The following is a 27,704-nucleotide window of genomic DNA, read 5'->3' as shown; positions in this document are numbered from 1 at the left end:
ATCTCGCTTTTTTTTTTTCACTAAATACACCTTAAAAACACAAGACTTCTTAATAAAAGACAGATTGCTCTTAACCCTTCCCAAGTCCTAGCCCTTTCTGCTTTATGCTCTAGTATCAGTTGAACAAACTTGTGAACCTCAGTCAGTTTTCTTTCCTGTCTCCTGTTCTTGTGCTAACTCGCTAGGCTTGTCTATGTCAAAAAGAAAACCAATTTTTGAAGAAAGTTCAAAGATTTTGATTTTTGAAAAGCTTGAGGAGGTGACAATAGTCACATATTAAGTTAACTAGTTTGCTAATCTAAATCAATCATAAGTTAGCTAGTTACATCTGATTGCTAATGTCAGCTAAAATGTATACAACTAGCTAGCTAATCTAATATTTTGCTAGCTAGTTACATCTGACTAACTACCTAGCTGATCTACATAAATTGTTGGCCAGCTAGTTAGCAAGGATTTTGCTAACATGAGCTAACTTAAAATGGGACTGTACTGTAGGTCTATGTTCTTTTACAGGTCCCCGAGCAACATCTTTGAGGCATCACCAACCCAAATCTCTCTCATCATGCCTAAACCGACCCAACCTGAGCGACCTAAACCAACAAAGGCAACAAGTAGTTTCCCACCAGAGTAAGAATAGGACAGGTCATGACTTTGCTCTCCTGGGGAAAAAAATGTTTACAGGAAACAGGAAATTAGGAAGTTGATCAAGGTTCTGCTGGGTACCAAGCTTGCTTAGCTGTTACTGGAGCACGGAGCGAAAAGGGGTGGGACTTAGGAAGAGTCAATTTATAGCAATAGATGTGGTTGGCGTTTACACCAAAATGATGGACTTTGAACTTTCTTTAACAACCAGTTCAGTGGTTGGATATTTGATACACTAATCAACTGATTGACCAATTTCGCTAATCGATGGGGTAAATCTATTGAAACCACAGCTTCACACATTTAAAACGACAACAGAAAGTGACAACTTCCATTGAAAAACGTTTGGTCTATCGATAAAGTCAAAATAAAAACAACTACTTTGGGAACTCAAACCTTGCACAGTGCTCTGTATAGACATTCCAACTAGTCTTAGCTCACAAACATTATAATCAATATTACCTATATTGATAACCTTTTTCTGTAAGCATCTTGAAATGAAAATAAACAAAAGTCTGCTTTTTTTTCTTGTCTTTACAAAAGCTACACATATTCTACTGGGATGTCTATGCATTTGTTAGTGTTTTAATAATTACTCCTACCATTGTCTTTTCTTTTCTTATAAAAAAAAAGAAGAAGAGAGGGAATCTACTCATCTAAAAGACACCATACTCCAAGAGTACAGTTTGTTTCTCAGATTTAGTCCTGTTTGGCAGGGATACTGCTTTCTTTCTCATTCTCTACCTTGTATCTTCTCTCTTATGGAGAAAAAAACAAAATTGTTCCTTTGTTGACACAGTTGCTAAGTCTCTTTAAAAAGTTGTGTCAGTTGATTGTGTTCGGGGGCTCGAGCAATGTCCCTACAGCCCTCAAACAGACTCCCGCTCTGTGTTTTGTTCTTTTCCACACATCTCTGCTGCCTTGGCAACCGAACCCGCATCCGGCACCAATGTAAACACTGAATTTTTGAACTCTGACCCCTTTTTGCTGCTCAGCCTTTGACCTCTTTCATCGCATTATACATTATTTATATCAACTGCTCTTTTTTTGTTTTCTTTTCAAGCTGAGCCACAAAGCATTTCTTTTACAACTTAACTATTCACAACACCCTAGAACCACTTTTAACAAATATACTGTACTTAAATTGTTTTAAACTGTATATTCAGATAAAATGAATGACCTATCAAGAGCCTCAATGCAAAGGAATACCAGAGACTCTTGTGACAACATACATGAACAGGCACTAACTGAAAAAGAAAAAAATGTTACAAACTTTTCTTTCCGTTTTTCTTTAGGACAATCGTCTAGAAACACTTTTCAGACAAAAAAGGCAGTGATATATAGTTGAGGGAAAGCACGTGGCCTGCAACAGTTACCTCATGCCTTAAATTAATACCAAATAGCTTAGCTGAGGTTCACAGCTTGAAACTTTTCTAGACTAAACTTTCCTCCATATGTGTGAGAGCTGAGGAGGAATTTAAAGTTTGAGGTTTCAAACTGCTCAATCAATCAGTCAGGAGAGCATCTTTTCACAGCTGGCTTCAACTTGGTCAGTATAGTAGTCTGAGATATACAGTCCATTATTAGTGTGGAATAAATGCATGTGGAATGATGCAGGATCTGGATCTGCAGAAATGTTCTTTCATTTATCAAATAGGAGGTCATCTTAAAAATCATCCATCTTGGGAGTGAAGCTTGAAAACAAAATAGAAAAAGTGGCCTACAAAATCCTGAAAAGATGCATTATGCTCCTTTGTACAGGAAGTTTATTTTGTGGACGACCACACTGTCAGAACTGAAATAGACAAACAATGTCGGAGGGAACATAACAGCAGTGATTTCTCTCTCCGTCCTTTTCAAAACCTTAAGAGTCAGGTATCCTCTGTCCAGAAATGAGCATAAAAAGGGGACCTTAAACCTATTTTCTCTCTGCAAAGCTCCCCATCCTTTCTTAATCTCTGTGTCAGATGTAGTTGGAAACATCAAACCCAGCTCTCCAACTGGAATGGTGTCATCCAAGATCTTTTTTTAATCTGTTAAGACTCTTTCCTCCTCCATGTGGTTGGAGCTCAGGGCTGGTGACAGAGCAAGGGACATCCTCAGATCCTGGTCATGTGAATCCTCAACACTGCTGTTCTCCAAATTCTCTTCCAACTCCTCCTCTTGTTCTTGTTCTTCGTCATCCCCCTCGCTTTTTCCCTTGAGAGTCAGATCGTCTCTTATGTTGTTGGACACTGTGGCCATGTTGGGGTCTGGGTGGTCGAGGATGTTGTCCAGATGTTCTGCTGTATCCTCAGAGAGCCCATTCAAGGTCTTGGCCTGAGTTGAGGGCCATTCCCCCATGGGTGCCTGCTGGGACTCTGCCTCACTGACATGCCTCCATATTGTCAAAGAGTCGAGGTTGGAGCGATCCGTCCGGGGCTTGGTGGCCTTTGGGGCACCATCATCATCCACGGTGGTTGAAGGACCTCTTTTGCGCCTGGACTTACTGGTGTGGTTGACCTGGAGATGCATGGCCATGAGCTCTGCTGAGGATGTGCGGAAAGGGCAAAACAAACACTGGCTCAGTTTGACCCCTGTTGAACTATCCCCTCCGCCATCCCCACCACTGGCACCTCCTCCTTCCCCTACACTCAGGCTCACATCCTCCTCCATCCCTCCAAGGCCAGGTGAGGGGCGACGGGACAGATCCAGGGGTTCAAACCCACCCTCTTGAGTTGAGGGCGCAGACCCTTCCTTGTCACTTGATGGCTGGACCATGCGGCTCGTAGTAAGGGGCTTACGACGGGACACTTTAGTGGCCTTTGGTGGAGGAGACTCCCTGATCCAGCCTCCTTCCATTCCACCTTGGTAAAGGGCCCCCATGACCCCAGACAGATACCTGTATTGGGTCTCAAGGTCAACATCCCTTAGAGCTGCCAAAGCCTTCCGATGCTCCCGCTGGTCTGGAAGCCCCAGGAGCCACGACTGCTGACTGGGCCGAGAGGTGGGGCTGTCAGTTGGGCCTCTGTTGACCGGGCAGTGGTTGAGTTGGGACCGGCGCTGCTTGGCCAGCCCAGAGGTTCCAGAGGTCAGACTGTTGATAGCGGAGGTGAGACCAGTGGAGGAGGAATTGGAGGAGGCTGCCAAGGCATTGCGTTGCTCCCTGTGGTGCCGCTGGAGGTGGTACTTCAGTGAGCCCGACTGGGTACCCGCATAGTCACAGTGGGGACATTTGTAGGGTCTCTCACCTAAAGAAGATAGGATTAACAAAGTAAGATGGGAGTAATGATGCTCTGAAAGTAGTATTTAACACTACAAAAAAATCTAGGTGATAGCTGGTGGCTTAAGGCCTGGGTCAGACAGAGTGCAGTTTTGCAGTGAGAGGCGTTAATTTCCACCTGCTGTTACAGGCAGTACGTGTTTTGCGTGCTGCTAATGCAACCTGGTGGCCTTGTGTTTGAGACACTCAGAGCTTCTTGCAGTTTTGCAGGAGCAGTCTAAATATCTCAAGTTGCTAAAACTTGCATTTTCATTGTCCAATCTGACAAATTGAGGGACAGGCCCTCTTCTGTGGTGACTACAAAGCTTACAGTTGCTTGGAACTCATGGAAGGTAAACTAGTGGTGGCTGATGCTAGATATGCAGAGCTATATGTTTTTAACAAGCATAGTTACCATGATTTGAACCGAAAACAGCAGGCCTGGAGGCAAAGTATGCAGAACTTGAACTTTTGGGTAAATTGTTTTAATTAATTTAAACTCATAGTTTAAGCAGTATATTATTCATGGTTTGTAATATGCTAACATTAGCTGACTTTAAACGTCTCCCTGGTCAAGCTGCAAGCTGGTCTGTAATTTCTCCTCATTCTGGGCTGCACGGCTGCAAACCACGTCCCAGGCCAGCTCGTTTTAAGTCCTATTATATGTCATATTTGTTTTCATTGCTGTTAAATTTCTGTTGCCATCTGTCCAAGATGACTGTGTGCAGTGAGTAAGATGAATTATCTGTGGATTACACTGTAAAATGCTCTGTAAGACTGTGAGTAAAATAGAAGTAGAAGAGTTTTCTACTTTTGTGGAAAGTGTTATATGTGTATTGTATGTTTAATCTGTATGTAATCTTTTGAATGGAGCAGCCCAAGGATGTAAAATGATTTTACACTGTTTCAACGAAATAAGGCAGTGCAATATACATGGCGTTTTGCAACCTGCAAAAGGTACTCTATCTGACTGGGCCATTAAGACACCACTGATTTAGCATCTTTTTGCTCATTTACTATAAATCATGTAAACATAAGTGCTTGCCTGTGATACATTACACATAGCAGGTAGCTTATTCATTTTCATATCATCAGGAAATTAACAGAAAACAATATATGTCCAGAAAGACAGAAAAATACATTCAAAAATCTAAAATATTACAGTATCAATAAAAAATTGTTAGCAGTAATTTGCAAAATATTCGTATGGTCCTTTAAACAGTGGTGAGTGGGAGATGTAGTTACACATTTCAAAAGGAGATGGCAGTATTCCATCAATGATTAAAATTACACTGCTGGGAAAGATAAAGAGGAGGAGGCATCACACTGGAGGCATATCAACAGCAGGAAATGTATTATATATGAAAAGCGTAAACGATCTTATTCACAAGAACAAAAAAGCTGAACACAAGATGAATACAAGCTCTATTGATGAATGCAGATATACATGCAAAAGTATGAACAATTTGATTTTGTTGCTGAAGCAAAAAAAATATAATAATAATGGGTAAAATGTCTCGAGGGGCAATAATCTCAAGAGGACAGTAATATCAAGAGAGTATTATTATAATTTGATGCCTTCACTTAAATTACTGACCATGTGGTAATCACTTGATGGCTCAGAGAAGCAATAGTGCATGAGAAAAAGAGCTGTACGCTATCATGAATAATATAGCTGTGATGTGATAGGTCCTGTCAGCCATAGATGAGTATTCATAATGGCAATACTAAATAGATTTCATTGAATGCATTCTGGGCACTGTCTTGCTGGAACGACTTGGATGTGCTCCAGTTACCAGTTGCGCAAGATTGGCGGCATCTCGTAAATGGAAGAGGGGTCTTAATTTTGATCAAATACATCAAGTGAGGGCAAATAATAAAAAAAATGGCAATGACTCATGCTGATTATGAATATGGATCATATGGAGCGTGAGTGAGTGCTGTGAGAATTTCCAATTTCCATTTAAGTCCTACTCACTTGTCGCCACTCAGTATGAGTTTTTTTTTATTTTTGTTTCGTTGTTTTAAATCTTGGAAAAGCCTGTTAGAGTCTGTTCCTGAAAGCATCTGTTGGAGTACCCAGTGTCTCTGCTCTACAGTCATAATAATGTAGAAATGATCTGAAGTAAATTTAAGAAAAACAATTACAGATTGACTCGCTTTAAAGACAAGGTCAGAGAAGGTGAATATAAGAAAGATTAAAGGCATATACTTCATGCAATAAAATTTCCAGACCAATCATCATACTTCATCTAAAATAGCCTATGGCAAACCAATTTGCACAATTTAGGTAACTCAAGTTAGAGAAAAGAAGAGTACTATGGGGAAGAATAAAATGTTTTTTGTACCGGCTAGTGAGAGAAGTGAGCTTTACTAAGAATTTAGCAGTTTTAATCCCTGGAGTGGCTTGATTTTCCTCAAAAACTATTGTTAATGTACCCACGAGCAGGGCACTTAACCAGGAGCAGCTCCAGTGGAGCTGCTCAGTCGCCTGCAGTAGAGGGCTATGATTAGCACCGGCCAGCTCTCTGGGGTGAATGTGTAAAAAAGAAAAAAGGTAAGCACTACTAAAGTGAGGATGCTCAACAAAACCTTTCCAGGGATTTATAAAGGTTAAAAAAGTAAATGTGGTTTGTTAAACTCACAGCAGTGCTCACCTGTGTGAACTCTCAGGTGTACTTTGAGATGGTGTGAAGAGCGGAAGGCTTTACCACAGTAGGGGCAGTCTTTTATCCCTCTACCACGCACTCGCTCCCTGGTGGGAACTGAAGGTATGGAGGAGACTGCTGTCAAGCCGTTTTCTCCTGCAAGTGGAGAAAAAGGTGGAAAAATGTAAAGATAACAGCTGGTGTGAAGGGCCCCTGGAGAGCCTCTATTTACAACAGAAAAGTAGTATGAAAATATGATAAACCCAAAAGACAATATAAAAAAAAGGCGAATGTGATTGTACCTTTGAAGCTTGAGATGACAGAGTGAAACCCTGTAGTTGCTCCTGCTTGTTGTGATCCACCGCTGTGCAGTTTTGATTCCTGTCTAACTTCTCCAGTTTGTTGGGATCCACTACTGTGCAGCTGAGATTCCTGTCTAACCTCACCACTGCCTACTCTTCCAAGCCCCACTCCTCGACGACTACCACTCCCCTCCTCTTCGCCGCCACCTCCCTTCTGGGGCCTTTGAGTGTGAACGCGAGCATGGACCACCACTTGTTGCAGGCTGCGGAATAGCTTTCCGCAGTCTGGGCATTCCCAAGGCCCTCCTGCTCCTCCAGAATCGTCTCTCGGATCCAGGCCTCCGAGGTAGGCTCTTACTTGGTCAGCCTCTGTGATCACCGAGCTCCGACCTGGGCCTCGCTGGCCTTGCTGCTGGCCTCTCTGGTGGGGCCTCTGCTGCTGCTGCTGAGCTACTGCTAGGCTGCGAGCCACCAGCTGCCACCATGTTGCCTGGTCCCCTCCTTCTGAAATAGATGCTGTAGTTTCACCTGTGCCGCCTCCTCTAGTTGCACCCCCTCCTCCTGAGCTGCCAATGCCACCACCACCACCACCGTTTCCCATCTCTGCCACCTGAGCCACTGCTTGAAGTCTCTCCATGCAGCTAGCGCCACTGCCATCACTGGGCAATCCCAGGTAGCCCAGGATGGCTGATTTGCTAGATCCCATCCCAATCCTGCCACCAGCTTCCCTCTCTGATCGTCCACCTCTGCCACCTCCTCGCTGGGCCAGAAGGAGGCTTGAATAGAGGGCATTGAGATTACTACCAGAGCCTTTGGCCTGCTGGTCAGCGCCTCCTGGTCCCCCAAGGGCACCAAGCCCAGCCTTCAGCCCAAGCTTGTTGAGATGTACTTTCATGTGGTTTTTGAGGAACCAAGGCTCCTTGAAACCACGACCGCATACCTGGCACTTGTGGTCCAAGGAGTCCTTGTGCTTTCGCATGTGTCCCTTCAGGAACCAAGACTGGGTAAAGCGCTGTCCACAAGTATCACAGCGAAATGCTGGCAATGCAGAAGACCCAGCCGCTGTAGAGGCTGATGTCATCTGTGGGGTACTTGGGGTTGGGGCCGGGGTATGGGTTGGTGTGGGCACAGGAGTGTCAGGAGTTGCAATGACTGGCCTTGAATTGAAGGCCAGTGGCAAAGCAGGTACCTCAGGGGAAGGGTGGCACTCCTGCAAGTGAGATGCCAGGCTCTCTTCTTGGCTGGCAGAGAAAGGACAAAGAGTGCATTTATACGGGTTGTGGAGAATGCGGACATGGCGCGCCAACTCTGAAGCCGTGCGGAATTTTCCTTTGCAGGCATGGCAGCGAAACGTAGGCGCTATGGGCGTAGACGCACCCTCCACAATAGCTGAAGAATAGGGAGAGGTCACAGAAACAGGGTCCTCTGTAAGCGGAGGGGTCAATGGTGTGCTGTCGTCCAGTAAAAAGCTTGGGTTCTGGTCTGTCTGTAGGCTGTCATCTAGACCTTTGACCTCATTATCAACATCCTCTTCCTCTGTGAGATGCTGGATGAGAGTCCCTGGCAGTAAACGCTGGTTCGGGTGACTTCTGTGATTCTGGGCTAAGTCTTTGTGGTTCTGTTGGATTTTGAGGTGCTGCTTTAGGGGTGCTGAGGGGAGTCCAGTGCGGTACAGGGCTGTAGCTCGGCGGTCTCGGTCCAAACTGTGAGCTCGGGCATGTAGAGACAAAATGCTTTGGAATCGGAATCTCTTCCCACAAACGTGACAGGGAAACCTGAGCGCAGGCCCTGAAGAGGCCGCTCCCACACCAGGTAACGCCCTAGTAACAGTATCCTTCTGGAACAGTTGGAGGTCTAGCTCGTCGCTGCAGTTTCCACTCTGCCCTGATGAAAGTGCCAGCTCCAGGGCTCCAAACCCAAGGACTGGCGCTGATGGTGTGACCGGTGGAGAGGAGTCCAAACATGGGCTGCATCCAGCCTCTTGTCCTCCACTTCCTGGGAACAGAGCCACTGCCGGGGTTGGGGACGGAGGAACTCCATCCAATTCTTCCTCATCGTCTTCTTCCTCATCAACATCGTGGTGATTGTTGTTAGTTTCCTCGTGGAGGGGGAAGGGAGAGAGGGGGAAATAAGGCGTGGTGTCCAGGCTCTGAGGGGAAGGTTCGGGGCTGTGAATGGGCAGAACAACGGGGCTGTCAGGTAGAGAGAGCAGGGTGTGAGGAGACGAGGCCTGAGGGCTGTGGTCCAGGGATGGCAGTGTTGTGGGGGACTGGGGCTGCTCACAAGAAAGAGACAACACACACTCTGGCGGAGAATCCATCCTCTATCAGCACAAAACACAGAGAGAAGGAGAGAAACAGATAGTAAGGCGGACTGATGACTTAAGAGGAGTTACAACTTTAAAAACCTACAGGAAAGGTCACATTTGCATGTTGTGCATAATTATCTTTAACTGTAATGTGACCTTGACCAGATCTGGAAAATAACTAGAAAATAGACTTAAGCAAATCAGGTTAGTTTGCCTAACAGGTTTATACACTGTTAGAAATAAAGGTAGCACCTCTTCCTGTTAGAATCTTTTATAAAGGTTCCACTTGAAATTCTAGAACCTAGAACCACCTGAGAAAGGTTTCACCTCCTATGAGAGGTTCTATAGACAGCCGTTCTATGGTGTAAGGGTTCCACCCAAAACCTTCTCTGTCCAGAACCTTTCCACCTTCTAAGGGTGTCCACAAGAAGCCACAAAGGAAGTTCTAGAGAGACCTTTAAATATTCCAAGGGTTTTATCCAGAACCGACCCAGGGGGTTCTAGCTAGACCTTTATATATTACAAGGGTTTTATCTGGAACCCACCAAGGGGGTTCTACCAAGAACCTTTTTATATTTCAAGGGTTTTATGTAGAACACACTCTGGGGGTTCTACTGAGACCTTATTATATTCCAAGAGTTTTAATTAGAACCCACCCAGGGGGTTCTACAAAAACTCTTATGTACCAAGGGACTTATCTAGAAAACACTAAGGGGTTCTACCAAGACCTTTTTATATTACGTTACATGACCTTTTCTGATACAACAGCAAAAAGAAAAAGGGCCTACAATCACATCTTCTTTTTTCTTTTTTTTAATTAACCACCTGCACACAGTGCTGTACAGACAAAGTCACACAACACTGCCTGTTTTTGCTGCAAGCTAAATTTCAGACAGGTAAATCAAGACTAAACTGGGTTCCTGAAAGACCACTTATTTTGCTGCAATACTTTAGATACTACTGGACAGTGAAGGACTGGGATGAAAAAAAAAGGCCCTGGTCTTTGAACCTATTTTCAACCCCACTTTCATTGTTTGATACCCTGATTTTTTTTTTCTGGCCTGGGATACTGGTGTAACATTCAATTTCAAGTTTTATAGGAATATGTTAAAAAGATACAATTAGACCAATCTTAAATGTTTTGGGCTGCATACATAAAATGACTTTTTGAATCAAAATCATCAAAGACAGTTCATTCCAGCATTTGTCCAATTTCCAGGTGGCCAATCGGTCACTGCTATTGGATGTTAATATTGTATTGCTTTAAATGTGGTTTTGAAAAAGTATTTACCTATTGATACTTTTGACAACATTGATATGTATGAGAACAGTAGAGAATTACCAGCAGTGTGTGTGATGTTATGCCATTCTTTAGTGTCTCGGCTGATGGGGGACACACTTCTGTGGCAGCCTCCTCCTTTAATTTTCTGGAGACAAAAAACATGAGAAAAAGAGATGACTTGTTGCTCTGTATATTCAACTGTGTATATACAATCTGTCAGATACTCTCGGAAAATGAGGCAGGGGGGTACAAATACAATAAAATAAATAAGAATGCAATCCAAGCACTTCAGAAATTTAATGGTAACAAGGTGGAAGGAAAAGTTCAAAAGCATTTATTGTAGTGGCTGATGTAGTGGCACATTTAAAATCCCAACATGTTTCCACCATTTCAGGTCTTCGTCAGGGCTTTGAAAGAAGCCAAAAATTATAATGAATGAGAAAATTCCCTTAAATATGAGTTATTTGCAATCAAAACCCAGCAATTATTGCCCTTGAAATTATGTTGTTGCCACTTAAAAAAACACATTTTAGCACATTATTGAGGCTATTATCTAACTAAAGACTTTAGATAAATTAGCAATATCAGTGTCAATGTGGGCGTAAATGCTTTTGAAATATTGAGCAATGAACTGCAGGTAGCTGATTTTCCTCAAACAGGATAAAACCCAATTTGCAGCGAGACTCTTTGAATGTATTCCATCATAAATGCTAATAGCAGAGAGAATCAAATGCATACTCATTACATCGCCGCTTTGAATGTGTTTTAATGCATGTAAATGTTTAGTACAAAGCAAATCTTTATTTGATCTTCATTTACGCTTTAGTTTGCGTAGGTGTATGCATGTGCTTGAATGTGTAACAGGTGTGCACCTGTTCTGCCTCCTGCATGTGTTCACGATGCACTCCAGCATACTGTTCGCACATATGGGATGATTAGCAGGAGTGTGAATGTGCACCGGTGTGTGTCTGTCTGTGTGTGTCGGTGTGTGATTAGGAGTTAAGGGCACCACCACAGGACATGGACTGTCCCAAACAGGATGGGCGCGCGATGTTTTGACTTCCCCACACACCCTTCCTGTGCACTCATACAGTAGCAGCTTTTTGCTTAAATCAGGACTGCATACACACATTCTGCACTCTTAGAAATAAAGGTGCTCACTAGAACCATCAAGGGTTCTTCAGTTTGTCCCCACAGGAGAACCCTTTTGGGTTTCTGGAAGAAAATTTTATAAAGTTGCACTTGGAACAGAGTGTTTTACCTAGAACCCAACATAAAGGTTTATACCTAAGACGATCTGTGAAAGGTTTCACCAAGAACCCCCTGTGAAAGGTTCTACAGAGAACCCTTCTATGGTATAATTGTTCCACACAGAACCCTGTCTGGGAGTTCTATCCAGAACTCAGAGGGTTCTCCCAAATTGTTTTTATATTCCAAGACTTTTATCTAGAGCCCACTAAGGCAAAGAGAGAACCCTTTTATATTCTATAGTTTTTATCTAGAACCTACCCAGAGGGTTCTATCAAGAATATTCATCTTGAACCCACCCAGGGTGTTCTAGTGAGAACCTTTTTTATATTCCAAGGGGTTCATCTAGAACCCACACAGGGGGTTATTCTCTTTTTAATAAGGGTTTTATCTGGAATCCATTCAGAGGGTTCTATTGATAACCCTTTTATATTCTAATAGTTTGACCTAGAATCCACTGAGGGGGGTTTACTGAGAACCCTGTTACATTCCAAGGATTTTAACTAGAACACACCCACCGGGTTTTACTGAGAATTTTTTATATATTATGGAACAAAGAGCCCTTGACGAAAGAATTCTTCAAGGATCTCAACAATCCTTGAAAAAGTCGTTCTTCCAAAAAGAGTTCTTTGGATGAAAAGGGTTCTTAAAGTAACCCTTTGGTCTTACAACGAACCCTCAAGCAAAAGGTTCTGAGTGGCAGAACCCTTTTGGAACCTTTATTCTTAGAGTGTGGTACAGTATGCATGCACTTATGTGAGTTAAATCTGCTGGCTGGGTGTGGTGGCTGTGACCCTCACACTGCTTAGTCATGGTTACTTGTTTAAGTAATGTACAAATGTAAGCTCATTCTTCTGTTGTGTTTACTGTACTGCGAGCGTCACCCCAGATAACACAGTCAGCTAAAATGTAAAGTGTGATATACAGCATATTGAACACACAAGCACTTTGGCAAGCACACTCACACACACCCAAATATTTTGAGTGCACAGCAGTTTGCATCAGTTCGACCGGATTTATGCACATCGGCTGTTTTTGTCCATCATTTGGTGGAGTTGAGAAGCAGCAGAGGCGGCCCACAACAAAACAAAAGGTCATCAATCATTGTGGCAAAACAATGGAACATCTGTGTTCGCAGGTGTGTCGCCCATATTTGCGTTCATGCGGCGGTATGGTCACATATGTGTTTATATGATCTGCTAGATTTGTGTGTATGTGTTTGTGTGTGTGTCACTGAGCCTGGATGACAAAGAGATTCTCATGTAGCCAGTTGACATTTTAGCTCAGCTATGACTCACAGGGATATCACACCATATCAATCACATAAACACACACACACACACACACACACACACACAGTCCTTTCTTAATCCACCATTATTGTTCTTCCTCTCCCTTCTGTCTTTCTTTCTCTCCCTGATTCATACTCTTCCCATCCCCCTCTCATTCTCCTGCTCTCCCTCCCTCCGTCTATTATTCACTAATTTTCTTTCATTCTCTCCCTCTCTCTCTGTCTTTCTTTCTCTCCTGCAGTGTTGCCAGTTGGCCGAGTGCCAGGGAATGCTGATATCAGCTGGTAGATTGGGCCCTGCCAACATGGCGAAGAGCAAAAAATGAGAAAGGAGGCAGACAGAGAGAAAGAAAGAGAGAGACAGAGAGAAACATACAGCGCAGTTACGAACTGGGCAGCATAAAAAAAAAGGAAAAAAAAAACATTGTCAGAAGCCATGTGAATGAAAATGATTTAATGTGATTGCCAGCGTGGTGTTGAGGGGAGAAGGGGGAATAAAAATAGGGTAAAGAGACAGACATGCTGGAACAGAGAATAAGGAGAGGCTGGGGCATAACATGAAGAGAGAACAACAGATTTAAAAATCATTTGGAAAGTCAACACACAGTCACATACATCCAGACAGACAGAGACAGAGATACAGAAAGAGAAAAAGGGAGACTGGCTATCTAAATGTATCTGCAGCAGTGTTAAGTCTGATGGCATTATCATATGAATATCACCATCACAATGCATTGTTCTACCGTGACGGTGGCTGTCGCCAACCACCGGCCCTGTCATGCCAATAAAGACAATTTGGATAGATGGAGAGAAGGAGATACGGTGCAGCAAAGGATGCAGGGAAAGGGAAGGGAAGAAAAGGGGGTTGGGGCAACTGAGGGACAGAAATCAGATTGGAATCAGGTGGAGCAGAAGCACATAAAGCCCAGGTGTGAATTAACCAAGAAAACCAGACACCTAAACAGGATCCTAGCCACATTTGTTTATTTCATTCCCAGTTTGCAAATTTAAGCACTTTTGCACACAGTTGGAGCCAGAAATTGCATACAAATTAATTGCAGCAGTTTTAAAGGATTTGCAATGAAGTGTGCATGTGCCAGTTTTACAAGAAGAACTAGAAATCTGATTTTAAAGGTACATCATGGATTTTTTTTTTTTTATAAAAGAGATTGAGGTTCAGATTATTTCAAGTGGTATGTATCCACAGTCAGTGTATTACCAATAGTAGATGGCTGTCGACATGTCCCCAGTTTTAAGCAGAGAGGAGTACCAGAGCGGAAGCTGAGCAATTTGACTTTTTTTTTGGCTTATATAATGGTATTTTCCCATCTGAAAAGAGTCTAACATCAAAGTAAGGCAGTGAAAATATTCTAAATATAGCGTACACTTAATATGATACTGATTTTAATTAGGTTTTAATTAGATGTGGCTCTTTAGGAGGCTAATATATGTTTTGCTGCTGACCCTGAGCTAGGGCTGGATATCATTCAAAGGTTTTTGATAACAGTACTGGTAATGACAGTTTGATGTGATACTACAATACTTTTTTCAATACCAAATCCATTTTAGCAAAAAAGTTACATTACACATTACAATTCTATTGTACTGGTATTAGTATTGGACTACATAAAAATATTAATGACTATCAAAAAGGTATCCAGACTGGGAGCATGCTGACTGCTATCTATTGTAGGTAATACACTGAACTATCCCTTTAATGTCAGGTGCCAGTGTGATCCACTTAAATCATACAGTCAGTCTTGACACAAGACGGAAAAGGAAAAAAAAAGGATTTCCTGCTCTTTTTTCTCCTGCTTCTTCTCTGACGGTGAAATTTTCAGCGTACGTGCAGCAGTGTAACAACACAGCAATTCACACAGTAATGACAGCTTAAAAGCACATCGTTGTGGTGTTAAGCATTGCCGTGATGTTGTCATTACAGTAATTGCTGTGCAACTTTGTGGGTACTGAGATAACTGATGTTACCTTCACTGGAGATTTGTTTTTATGACAGAGGTCAATATGCCAACTTTCTTTTTTTAGCCCATAAAGAAAAAATCAGTTGTTTAAATACTGATAACTCCTCCCGCACTTGTGTCACAAGGTGTGTGTGTGTGTGTGTGTGTGTGTGTGTGTGTGTGTGTGTGTGTGTGTGTGTGTGTGTTTGTGTGTGTTTGTGTGTGTGTAAAGGAAAAAGTCGGGGGGGTTGCTGAGTCATACATCACATCCGTGATTAATAGTTGCCAAGGGAGTCGGAGCACAATATGTTCAGACAAGTTTATTTTTGGGGGGTTTTGATGTCATTGTGTAAATATCCACTGAGTGATAGAGTTTTATTGTGAAGGCAGTAAGTGCAGGTTTGTGCATGTCGGAATGCTACACATCATAATTGTAAATGTGAGGGTGTGAACACCTTTCACTTAGTGTTTTTTACTCTGTGTGTGTGTGTGTGGGCTGGAGGTACAACATCTGCTCTGCATTGCATTAATAATACAAGAGTAAATGTGTGTTATAGGCGGTTTATTAAGAGTGTCCATCGACTGTAGCACTGGTTTCCAACCTCTTGTGGCTTGTTAGCCTTTGTAGCTAAGCAGTAGCTACTTGCAACAACTCATCACAGTTTTCATAATTAAGTCTGTTAGCCCTTAACAGGCTGTGATTTGTTTCGTTTTAACAGTTTTTATAGTTAAAAGAAGCCAGCAGGAAAGAAGCACCCAGTTCTGGAGCATGTGTTATTTTCTTCTTTGTAAACTCCTTAAAGGGATAGTTTGGATTTTTTAAAGTGGGGTTTTATGAGGTACTTATCCATAGTCAGTGTATTACCTACAGTAATTAGGGCTCAACACGCCCCCAGTGATTATTCCTCGCTGCCCACAGTGACATCTTCAAATTGCTTCTTTTATTCAACCGACAGTTGAAAATCCACAAACTCTTCATTTCCCATCATAAATCCTCACATTTAAGAAGTTGGAACCAGTAAATATTTCATATTTTTGCTTAAAAAATGACTGAAACAAACAACCCGATTTTCTTGCGATCAACTAATTGATTAATCGAGTAATCACTGCAGCTGTGCCAAATATCAATATCTCCACACCTGCCAAACTCCATTGACAAAATTAGTCATTTTACCACGCAGAACACAGGAGTTGCTGGTCTATCGCTGTCTCAACCGGTTAGTTTGTTTGTGTTACTGTGTGACTTTGGTGTTTGAAAGGGTTACTCGCATGTTATGCAAGGTAAAATTACAGATTTTGCTAAAGGAGTTTGGTTGACAGAGAGAAAGCAATATTTGGCTCATATAATGGCAGTTTCCCGGCAGAAAATGCTGCCTGATGGCAAGGTAAAGCAGAGAACACTGGCATGGACCTTTTTTAATTGGTTAAAATATGTTTTGTTTCTCATTTTGTCCACAGCAGTGCATTGTTTGGCATCCTGCACCGGTACTTCTGCTGCTGGCCATCATCATAGATAATACACTATGTATGGATAAGTACCTCATTCAACTCCACTTCAAATATCCCTTTAATGGTACAGGGAATAATTTTTTTTACATTTTTTTCTTTATTTCCTTTATTTCTTGCCAAATTCTAGATAGCAGTAATCAACTAACGACCCAGGAGCACCAGGTTGGGAATCAATGGCTTGTACAACAACTAGCTTTGTGTTGTTTTTTTTTTTTTTTTATCTATGCCTGCATTTCCTCCTCCATGCACCTAAAAATAGGCATCTCCAAGGTCTCAGACCTAGGCCTTTAGGGCATTAAGTAAAATGTGTGTCTGCAGGCTGTGTGTGTGTGTGAATCCTTACAAGTGTATCTTTCTTCCAGCTGTATTACTTGAACCCTCATGTGATGAAGTGTGTGTGTGCGGTGAGGTGTCCTTTGGGGATAAGTGGGTGTATGAGACACTGACCACACAAGGAAAAAAAAAAGAAACGTGTATGAAAGAGAGGGATGAGCGATTCGGGGGGAGGCAGAGAGGGGAGTCCGCTCTCTGTGCGGTACAGTATAATTTGGCCCTGTGGTTTTTATCGCGTGGTCACGTGGCGAACTTCCCCACAGACGGTATTCATTTCCTTTACTTCACCTTTCCCTGAACCCCCTGCTTCACTCCCCGCTTCGCTCCCAACTTTGTCTGGCTCTCTCTCTTAGACTCCGCTTCCCTTGTCTTCAGCTCCAGCAGTGATAAGAGGGGGACATCTCCCACTGTGTCTCCACTGCTAACTGTAAAGATGGATTCCTTGTACAGAAAATGATAACTTGTGTGTATCATTTTGGTCTGAGAATGGAAACAATACTTCTGTTTAAGGGATCACAGTCGCCTGGAAAACATCTGTTCCAATCTCTGAAAGCAATATCTTAAGACTGCTTTGACAGAATTTCCTTAAACTTGGTACACATGTCCACTTGGACTGTAGGGTGAACTGGTCAGATTTTAGTGGTCAAAGGTCATTGTGATCTCATGTCCACCCCATTCTCATGAACCCAATATCTCAGGAATGCTTGAAGGGAATTTCTTCAAATTTGGTACAAATGTCCACTTTGACTCAAGAATGAAGTGATCAGATTTTGATGGTCCAAGGTCAGAGTTCAAGGTCACTGTGACCTAAAGTCTCAAGAACACCTTGATGTAATTTCTTCAAATTTAGGGGCCAGATGGTCTTATCAGATTTTTAGTCCGAGGTCAAAGTTATGGTCACTGTGACCTAAAGTCTGTCTGTCATCATATTCTAATGAATGTGATATCGTAAGAACACTTTGACAGAAATGTCAAATGTCCACTTGGACCTCATGTCTGTCCCATTTTTGTGAGTGCAATATCTCAGGAACGCCTGAAGGGATTTTTTTCAAATTGGGCACAAATGTACACTGGGACTCAAGTCTGATTTGATCAGATTTTGTTGGTCTAAGGTCAAACATCAAGCTCACTGTGACCTAAAATCCATCTCATTCTTGTAAGTGCAATATCTCAAGAAAACCTTGATGGAATATTTTCAAACTTGGGATAAATGTTCACTTGGACTCAGTGATTTTGGGGCACAAAGGTCATGGTGACCTTACAAAACATGTTTCTGCCCATAACCCAATAATTAACATGCTCATTGTGACTACATTTTACACAAATGTCTGATAGGATAAAATGATGACATTTTAAATTCAAAAGGTCAAAGGTCAACTTTACTGAGACATCATAATGTTCAGCTCTCTATCAGTCCTCTGTCCTCCTCTGTCAAAATAGTTTTCAAGTGAAGACACTGGAAATTATTCTCTGGAATCATACATGTCAGAAGAGTGATAAAAAATACACTTTTATCACCTTTTTTTAAATTCCTAGTCCTCACTACATATATTATACAGACTTGGATGAAACTAGAACTTTGGTGGATGCATGAGGCAGGAATTCTAGTTAATAGATATTTTGTCAGCCGAAAGAAGAAAAAGTTAAAAATAAGATACATTTAGCCCTAGACTCTCAATCTGTCCTCAGTTCTTTCATCTTTTGCAAGATCTGAGGAGGCCACCAGCAACGTTTAGTGAAAAAGTGCCACTTTTCTCTGCGTCTCCTTCTCTGCTTCGATTTATCCTGCTTCTTTTTCTTCCTGTCTAACCTTACCACTTCATTTCTTCTCCCCTCGAACCTCTCAAGCTGTTGCTCCTGCTCTTTCTCAATGAATTCTTCCTCCAGCGGAGAAAACACGAGCAGACACTTTCCCCACAGTTGCGGAGAGAGCTCTGAACAGGGAGCGACGCGGCGGTGCCAGATCTGAGCGAACGAATCTGAACGCTGGAAAACATCAGAGCAATCTCGGCAGAGAAACAAGACTCTGGCTCCAAGTCATGCGGGCCGCGCTGTGTCTAAACCAATGAGCGGAGGCGCTGACTGACTCGTCTGATTCAGGATTACAAGACTGAAGCCTTAAAGAGAAGAATTGGTTTGGAGCACGCAGATGTCATGAGCAAATCACTGGAAAAGGCTTATCTGTGCACACTGAAGATCACCTGCAGGGGCTGAAAGAAGAGAAGTAAAGGAAGGGGCCAAACGGTGAAACAAATGCCTATGTGTTGTAATTATTTTCTCATCAAAAATCAAAATGTGAACAGAAAACTGTCAATCAAATGATGAACAACCGAATCAAAAAATTTCGAACCCTTTCGTCAGCCAATTCCCACCCCCTCCTCTTTATCTGAAGTGTCCTTGAGCAAGATGCCGACTACCCACAAGCCCCAGGGATGCTGACCCTACACTGTGACCTCCTTGTGGAATATCTGTATCAGACATGTGAGCACCTATAGAAAAAAATAGCAACTGTTAACACAGGTTGATTCTTTACGCACCCTGGGGAAATTTGCAGAGCATGTGTTCTCTTTCTCAGTAACACCTCGCTTCATGCGCTCCCAATTACACTTATTATATTATATATATATATATATATGCAGTATATGTGAGTGTCAATATTTAAATCAACACATCCTGGTGTAATTCGGGGTGATGTACCCCCCACAAGGGCACCTTGACAGTCAGGGGATCTGAGCCTAAAGGTGACAGTGTGATCACAGAGAACTAGATTGTGTTGTTGGACTACAGCACATTGGAAGGTAAAAGTGTTCATAGCTATTCCCAGGTGAAATCAGTTTATATATACAGTATATGTGAGTGTCGATACTTAAATCAACACTTCTTGGAGTAATTCAGGATGATGAACCCCCAACAAGGGCACCGTGACAGTTAGGATATGAAGTTGGAAAGTAAAACTTTGTTTTCTCTATTAGAGGATCTGACTAGTGCTGCAATGATTAGCTATTAAATCTAATACCTGTAACTATTTTGATAATTGATAGATCATTGTGACTCATTTTTTTAAGGAGAAAAAACAAATGATCCAAATTCTCCTTTGGGTTGTGGAAAAAACAAGACATTTGAAGACACCATCTTAGGCTTTGAGAAACACTGATCCACACTTTTCACCATTTTTTGACATGTTATGGACCACACAGCTAATTAATTAACAATGAACGACTTTTTTTTTTTCTTTTTTTAAAAAGTAACAACCTGCACACAGTGCTGGTACAGAAAAAGTCAGTCGACACTGAGAGAGTGGCTTGGAGTTTTTTTTTGTGTTGTTACATGTATCCCTATCCAGATAGCACCTAAAACAAAGTCAAGTGCTCCTAGCCAAACATTTTTAACAGATATTGTATATTTTTAAACGTGGTATTGAAAAAAAGTATCAATACTTTTGACAACCTTAGTTAGAAGTGCTCGTAGTTGTTCTAAGGTGAAAAGCCTGCTGTCACAGATAGGTGGGAGACAAAATAATCGTTTATCAGCATTCCTACACCTTTTCTGAGGTCAATTCAGACACTTTTTAAGTCTTTTCAAGATGCTTTTTCAGCACCATACAGCTGTGGTAAACTTATATACATAACGCAAAACGATTATTTCTCTTCTTCGTCATATTAAATCAGATGTTTTTGTGGTATAAACCAGCAAAATTATGTTTTGTGATGAATTAAAAACACGACAAAGTTTCACACAATCTGTGACTTACTGGACTTATTTTATTTCTTTATCTAAAAGAGAACCACTCAGTCAGGTAGCAATGTATTATGAAATCTGTTAATACCAGCATCAAAAGTACCAAGTATCCAAGTTCTCACTGAAGAACTCAGTAAAGTTCAGTCTTTATTGTCCAGCCTGAGATTTGTCTTGCAGCAAAACCAGACAGTGTTCAGTGACTATTTCTGTACCAGCACTGTGAGCAGGTTGTTCCTTTAAAAAAAAAAACTATGTCTCGTCTTGTTTTTCTTTTTGTGTTGGAAAAAGACATCCTGAGTGTATTTTTATTTTCATGAGTATTGTATTAATGTTTAAAATTCTTAGCTCATTATCGTGACAACCCTAGAAGTGGGTGTACACTCTTAGAAATAGAGGTTTCAAAAGGGTTCTTCCTGGAAGGCTGACGTTCCACCCAGAACTATTTGAGGAGGGCCATTGTTGAAGAAAGGTTTTATCTAGGATTCTCTGTAAAACTAAAGGTTACATTAAGAATCCTTTTTAGGGGAACGAGTTCTCCAAGGAAACTCTTTCATCAAGTGTTTGTCAAGGTTTTTTTTTTTTTTTTTTTTTTTCAAAATCAAAAAAGAACAACTTAGTGGGTTCTCAATAAAACCCTTGGAATATGAAAACATTCATAGTAGAACCCCCTTGGAGGATTCTAGATGACACCCTTGGAACAAAAAAGATTCTTAGTAGAACCCTTGGAGTGTGTTCTACATAAAACCCATTGAATATAAAACAGTTCTTGCTAGAACCCCCAGAGTGTGTTCTAGATAAAACTCTTGGAATATAAAAAGGCTCTCGATTGAACCCCCTGAATGTGTTCTGGATAAAACCCTTGAAATATAAAAAGGTTCTCAATAGAACCCCTCGAATGTTTTCTAGATAAAACCCATGGAATCTAAAAAGGTTCTCACTAGAACACCCTGAGAGCATTCTTGTTGGCACCCTTTGAAGGTGGAAAGGTTCTGGATGGAACCTCCAGAGAGGAACCGTTAACCATAGAAGGGTTCTCTGTAGAACCTCTTATAGGGGGTTGTGGGTGTAACTTTTTACTGATGGTTTTAGGTATAACCCTTCATGTTGGGTTCTGGGTAGGACTCTCTGAAAGGTTTCCAAGTAGAACCTTCATAAAAACCGAAGAACCCTTTATGGTTCTAGTTAGCACCTTTATTTCAAAGAGTGTGCATTTTGGATTGTTAATTTCTGAAAGTTACAGAATGTATTTCACCATAATAAATGTACAGGAGGAGGCTGCTGAAGCTTACTGACGTCTCTGTAACCTTTAGGCTTCCTCTGCTCACCATCTCCTGATGATCGGACCCATGCGGCTCTATCTTTTCCTTGACCTGCTGTTTTAAATCACAGCGGGCCCCTTCTGCTGGTGCTCTGACCTGCTTAGCTCGCTTTGCCACCGAAATCATGACTCGATTCCAGTCAGTCAAACGCGCACACACACACACCCACAGGCTGGAGCGTAAACGTGAACCATCTACTGTACCTGTCCCACCTTTTATTGTAAAAAAAAAAACAAAAAACAAGAAAATCAGTCAGAAACTGGTCTGCAAACTCCACACAAGTGGCACAAGTGGCGTACTATTTAAGTAAGACCCTAATGCTCTAAATACACACTAATCCCGAGCAGCCAGCAGAACTCTCAACAGTCTCAAAATGTCACAATGCAGTAGATTCTCCCTAACTGAGGGCAAGCAGGTGCCTCTCCCGCAGCGCACTAATGACCCAATTATATCAATCAGAAGCCTTGATTGGTGCTACACTCCTCTCCCTTTTACTCCCTCTCCCTCTGTCTCTCCCTCACACACAGTCTCTCCCCCCCAAGAGCCACCTGGATGGGGTGTATGTGCCCCCTCAAGTACAGTACAGTATGTACAAAGATGGGGAGGAGGCGGCATTGATGGTGGCGGAGGAGGAGGATACTACTTGAGCACAACGAGCAGAGAGAGACAGAGAGAGGTCTGAATGAAGCAAAGCCATTAGACGCTTTTTAACATAGGGCCAGTGTTTCATATTCATTAGTACAGTAGGTTCCCGATGAGTGTTCGCAACAGGAAACCATCTCAGGCAACCTGTAGGGGTGGACGGGTGGGTACTTTTCCCACCGAGACGTGATTCTTTTCATGTTTATTTTTTAATATCACACACAGATGCTCGTCTTAGCACCCGGTGCACATTTTTCAGTTGGAAAAACAGTAAAAAGACTTTCTGAAATGGGTTCAAATGTCAATGTTTTTTCTAGAATCCGACCCATATGAGATTTGTGAGACTGATAGTCATTTTATAGAGGAAAAATTTATCGATTACTCATATGGTGGCCAACATAGTGAACTTTTGAGCAGGAAAATTACCTTTTCTCTCTGGATTGTGACCCAATTTTGTACTGATATGACTATAAAGGTACTCAACAGGCTGTTTTCATAAACAAATGCCATTTTTACTCAATTCAACCATATTTTCCCCCTGGCCTGTAGTGCTGTTTATCCATCTAGATTGTTTTGGTGTGAGCTGCACAGTTTTGGAGATACCAGCCTTAGAAACGTCTGCCTTCTCTCCAGTATAATGGGACTAAACGGCACTCAGCTTGTGGGGCCCAAAGCACTTAAAAAAATTCATTTGAAAAATTCAAAGCCAGCGTCTCTTTATAAAAATCATGACCCAGTTAATCAAGATTATTCACAGAGCTTGTTGTGGACAGTTTCATGTAGGAACGTTTTTCTTTCTATCAGAAAGATTTTGAAAAAACATTTACACCAAGACCTATATATCTGTGACAAAGCAAAATTTTGGATTTTGGGGTAAAATGTCCCTTTAAATATTCTTTAATATAGGTAGTTATTTATGAAAGTAGCATTTTTAGTACTTTTATAGTCATGTCTGTACAAAATTGGTCCACAAGCTACAGAGAAAAGGCCGTTTCGTATTGGTCACCACATCATTAATCAGTGAATTTTTACCCCTCTAAAATCAAAAATCCCAAATCGGTGGGGCTCGAGGAAAAACTTTCACTTTTGTACCAATTCTCTTTTCTTTTGAGCACCACAGGACTAGAGCCATGTAGTCGTATTATACTGGAGAGAAGGCATCTCTACAGGCGATATCTTCAAAAATCACACCTAAAGAGTATAGATGGATAAAGACTACAGGCCAGAGGAAGAATACGTGTTTTTGTTTTTGAGGTGAACTCTCCCTTCAAGTTAAATATTGCTGACCATTTCAATAAAAGATAAATTAAATAAATAGCTAAATAAACATCAGTACTGTTGAGTATCAGTCAGTTACAGGTTATTCTGATACTGCCAGTCAAAGTCAATAGGGGGAGGTTGTGCACCTGCCAGAGAGCTCCTCTTGTCCTCATAAATGTCTCCTGTTGTTCTAAATCTAAATCACCACTTTCTGCATTAAATGTTCATGCTATCGGTGCAAAACATGTACACCGATGATACATCTCTGACGGGCCCAAATCAGGCTCATATCAGCTGACTATATTAGCCAAACAATATATCCGTCGGGCATTAGTTTTTTTAAATCGACTAGTTGATGTGTCAGAATCGGTTCAAAAGTTAAAGTTTTCCGACTATTTTAACTATCTGATTGAACGTTCAATATATAAATGAAATCCTACTGGCAGTTTGGAGCCTAACTGAGAAATTTCTCAGTTGAAAGGCTGGAAAACTATGTGGCAGACAGGTCTAGAACTCTACTTGCCAGGGTGTAAGTCCGGTGTCTAAGCCAGCCACCATCACATCCTGCACACTTAAGGATCTCTGTCGCTCTTTATACTTCATCCCAGTGTATATACCATTAGAATAATCAAACTTGCAATCAAAAAGCAACAGTAGATTTTATATGACATTGAAATTATGTCTTTGTATAGACCGGATTTCACCTACCAGAGAAAATGACTTTGGAGAAATGGCTTCATACTAATCAATACAGTTTCTCTTTAAACCTACAAATGAGCAAATTATCAAAATAATTAAAAGATTTTGTGTTTTATGACATGTTTATGTAGCAACCGCATTTTAGCTGGTTGAAAAGAGGGTGAAAAGAGGTCTTTCAACTAGAAATCAATATTGACACCCGGGGTAAGTGCAGTTTTGGCAACAAAAAGTCACTAAAGAGGGCAAAAATTAAAAGTAAAGCACTCATTTAAACAAGGATTTACTCTTCATTTCTTTCATAAATCATATCTGCTTTCAACTAATTGAGAATTTGTGAAGATAATATGTAGTTTAGGGTAAGTTAATTAAGGGAATATGCATATTAAACAAATTTGGTGTTTTGTGATGTTGTAACCGCATTCTAGCTGTTTGAAAAGAGATCGAAAAGAGGTCTTAGACTGAGCATTACCCAGTTTTCAACTAGAAATCAGCCCAATTAGTGCTCACTGGGTAGTCTTCAGCAACAAAAAGTCACTCTAGAGGGCAAAAATCAAAAGAAAAGCACTCATTTCAACTATATGTTACACTCACTTTTTATATCGCATTTGTATGATTTGTGACACGTTAGTGTTGTAACTGCATTTTAGCTGGAAAACAGGGCGAACAGCGGTCTTAGATGTTCTGACCGAATCATCAGTTTTCAACTACATATCAACATTGACAAAAGTCACTGTAGAGGCCAAAAATCAAAAGAAAAATACCAATTTCAACAAAAATTTACTAGTCATTTCTTCCATGTATCATATCTGCTTTCAACTCACAGGGAAGATAATCTGTAGTTTGGTGTAATTTAACTTAGAAAATATGTTTAAAATTATCAAAATAATGAAACAAATTCGCCTTTTGTCACATTCTGATGTTGTAACCACATTTTAGCTGATTGAAAAGAGGTCTTACATGTTCACACTGAAAATCAACCAGTTTTTTTTTTTTTTACTAGAAATAAACCCAGTTAGTGCTCAGTGGATAGTTTTCAGCAACAAAAAGTCACTCTAGAGGGCAAAAATCAAAAGCAAAGGAATCATTTCAACAAGAATTTACTCTTCATTTCTGTCTATATCATATTCATTGTCAATTAATAACAAATTTCTGAAGATAAAGTATAGTTTAGGGTTATTTAAGTTAGACATTATGTGTAAAAATCGTTTAATAAAATGTCCAAATAAAAAGATGAAGTAAACAGAGTTCCTGTTTATAGGACAAGCCAGCAATGTCAACCTACTTCCACTGTGCACACACTCTGAAAAGTGTGACATTTTGAGTGGTGGATATAAAAATAGGGCATTTCAGGATCCCTAAACATATTCCACTGGATATAGAAAAGGCGACAGGAGTGTCTTTGGTCAACCCAGATGACACGTCTGCGCCTTATCTCATGAGGAATTTCCTCCTCGCCCCTGTGATGTGCGTCAATAACGTGCAACCATTTTCAGTCGCTCTTTCCCCTCTTCTCTCTCGCGGCCATCTCAATTAGAGGCACATTAATGAAATAAATAACCATCAACAAACAATGCACTAATAAACACCCCCGCTAAAATGAGATTAACCCTAACCCGCAGATGGTGTCCGCGCACAACCCCGCTTCCCCAAAAAAAGAAAAGCGATTAAAAATCATAAGCAGTGGGGACGTAGTTTTTTGGAAAGTCGGGGGGGGGGGGGGAGGTTGGTTGGCGTGTGTGTGTCATGTCAGCCTATCTATCGCTCTCTCCCCTGCTCCATTTTGTTCTTAAATTTTCTATACAAAAGATTAAGGGAGGGGAAAAGACGAGTGAGCGAGCAGAGCAGAGGGAGAGGACGGGAGGAGGAAAAAAAAAAAAGTGCCATCATGGATTTCATCTTGAATCCTCTGCCAATCTCCCAAACCGACATCGGTCCCCCAAAAAAAGCGACATCGTGTCCAAAAAAACGCACATTTTTAAAAAAGCAGGGGCTGAAAAACCGGTAACTTCTCTTCACGTTTTGCACACACACGGCTCACAACGCTGCATGCCACACTTGCTATGCTACTTTCTGAGCTTGTAGACAGTGGAGGTGATGTTAGGACAACTAAACGGGTTGTAGTAAACATTGTAGTAAAAGGTGGAGGGAGTATAACGTTTATAAAACACTATTACAAGCCTGTGGATGCGTTTTCTGCGCACATCCCACATGAAAGTGACGGCGCTTATCTCGAAAACAATGCACTACACAATGCCTAATGTGTGTCCAACAAAAGAATTAGTCAAGCTAATCGCATCTACGCACAAATTACGCTTTGTAAATCAACTTGCTAACACGCAAAAATCCACTTTTACGCCTGGACAATATGTCTGCGGCTTATCGAAAATCCTCCGGTTACGCACCGAGAACTTGTGCCTCTTTTCGTAAAAGCTACTTTTTTTTTTGGTCGTTTTTCAGAGAGGTTTAAAAAGGGAGATTTAGAAGAAGAGGTCATAACGCTTCATAAATTCAAAACTAGCGTGTACGCGCGGATAGAAATAACTACTACCTAACAGAACTTAAAGTTAAAGTTACGCTATTTTATAAAAAATGCATCTTTAACCACTCAGAGTGACTTTTCGTGCACTTGCGACCGTTTTAAAGTGGCGTTTCATTCCGAAAATCGACTTGTTTCACATGTTACACCGACTATTTGCTGTATTATGCGGCCAAACAGTGCATTTCACCGTTTTTTTGTCATGTCACGGGCTATAGGAGGCTACATGCGTCGGCCATGCGCGCACATACACCAGCTTACATACATGACACACACGTAAAGTGGTCCGGAGCGCGCAGTTACATACATACATACATGCTTCATGCTCCCAACGCGCACACACACACTCTCACACACATACACGTTAGAAGCGGAGTGAAATTAAAACACAACAACAACTATATTGGCCATTATCCCGTGTGTTGCTCGTTGGAAAAAAAAAAAAAAAGGGGCAACAACAGTCGCAATAAATCCAACAATGTTGGAAGTGTTTCATCACCGGTGTTTCACGCCACCATGCATAAAAGTGTCCATGTAAACAGTGGCGGATAAAAAATTTAACTAGATAAATGAAGATATAGGATATATGTTGAAAGTAAAGACTCAGTGTACTTACGGGAGAGGCGGCGAGGAGATTAATGACACGACACGTCATGATTACGTTTCACTTGAATTAAATACATTACGAGTTGGGAAAAAAATGGAAATCAGGGTTGTATACAAGCATACGCCGTTTCCCCCTCCCTCC

At 41.4% G+C, this 27,704-nt stretch overlaps 1 protein-coding gene across 1 annotated transcript; it reads right to left on the bottom strand.

Annotated features, from left to right (window-relative positions):
* Positions 1 to 409: 409 nt before the first annotated feature.
* On the bottom strand, positions 410 to 27,704 carry znf219 (zinc finger protein 219). The gene is made up of 5 exons (XM_084712709.1): positions 27,573 to 27,704; positions 10,484 to 10,568; positions 6,834 to 9,156; positions 6,541 to 6,687; positions 410 to 3,872 (listed from the first exon to the last, which is right to left on the bottom strand). Exons 3-5 carry the CDS (start codon positions 9,151 to 9,153, stop codon positions 2,671 to 2,673), a joined length of 3,669 nt encoding a protein of 1,222 aa, XP_084568835.1. The 5' UTR covers positions 9,154 to 9,156; positions 10,484 to 10,568; positions 27,573 to 27,704; the 3' UTR covers positions 410 to 2,670.

This window comes from Lutjanus erythropterus, chromosome 23 (genome assembly GCF_056507025.1).
Source record: "Lutjanus erythropterus isolate fLutEry1 chromosome 23, fLutEry1.hap2, whole genome shotgun sequence".
NCBI classification, from domain to species: domain Eukaryota; kingdom Metazoa; phylum Chordata; class Actinopteri; order Lutjaniformes; family Lutjanidae; genus Lutjanus; species Lutjanus erythropterus.
This window is presented reverse-complemented; position numbering and strand designations above follow the sequence as displayed.

Coding starts and splice junctions, on each gene's coding strand:
- znf219 (XM_084712709.1), bottom strand. CDS start 9,153: ATGGATTCTCCGCCAGAGTGTGTGTTGTCTCTTTCTTGTGAGCAGCCC. Junction 6,688..6,833: donor TGTCATCTCAAGCTTCAAAG/GTACAATCACAT, acceptor CTCCACTTGCAG/GAGAAAACGGCTTGACAGCA. Junction 3,873..6,540: donor ACACCTGAGAGTTCACACAG/GTGAGCACTGCT, acceptor TATCTTCTTTAG/GTGAGAGACCCTACAAATGT.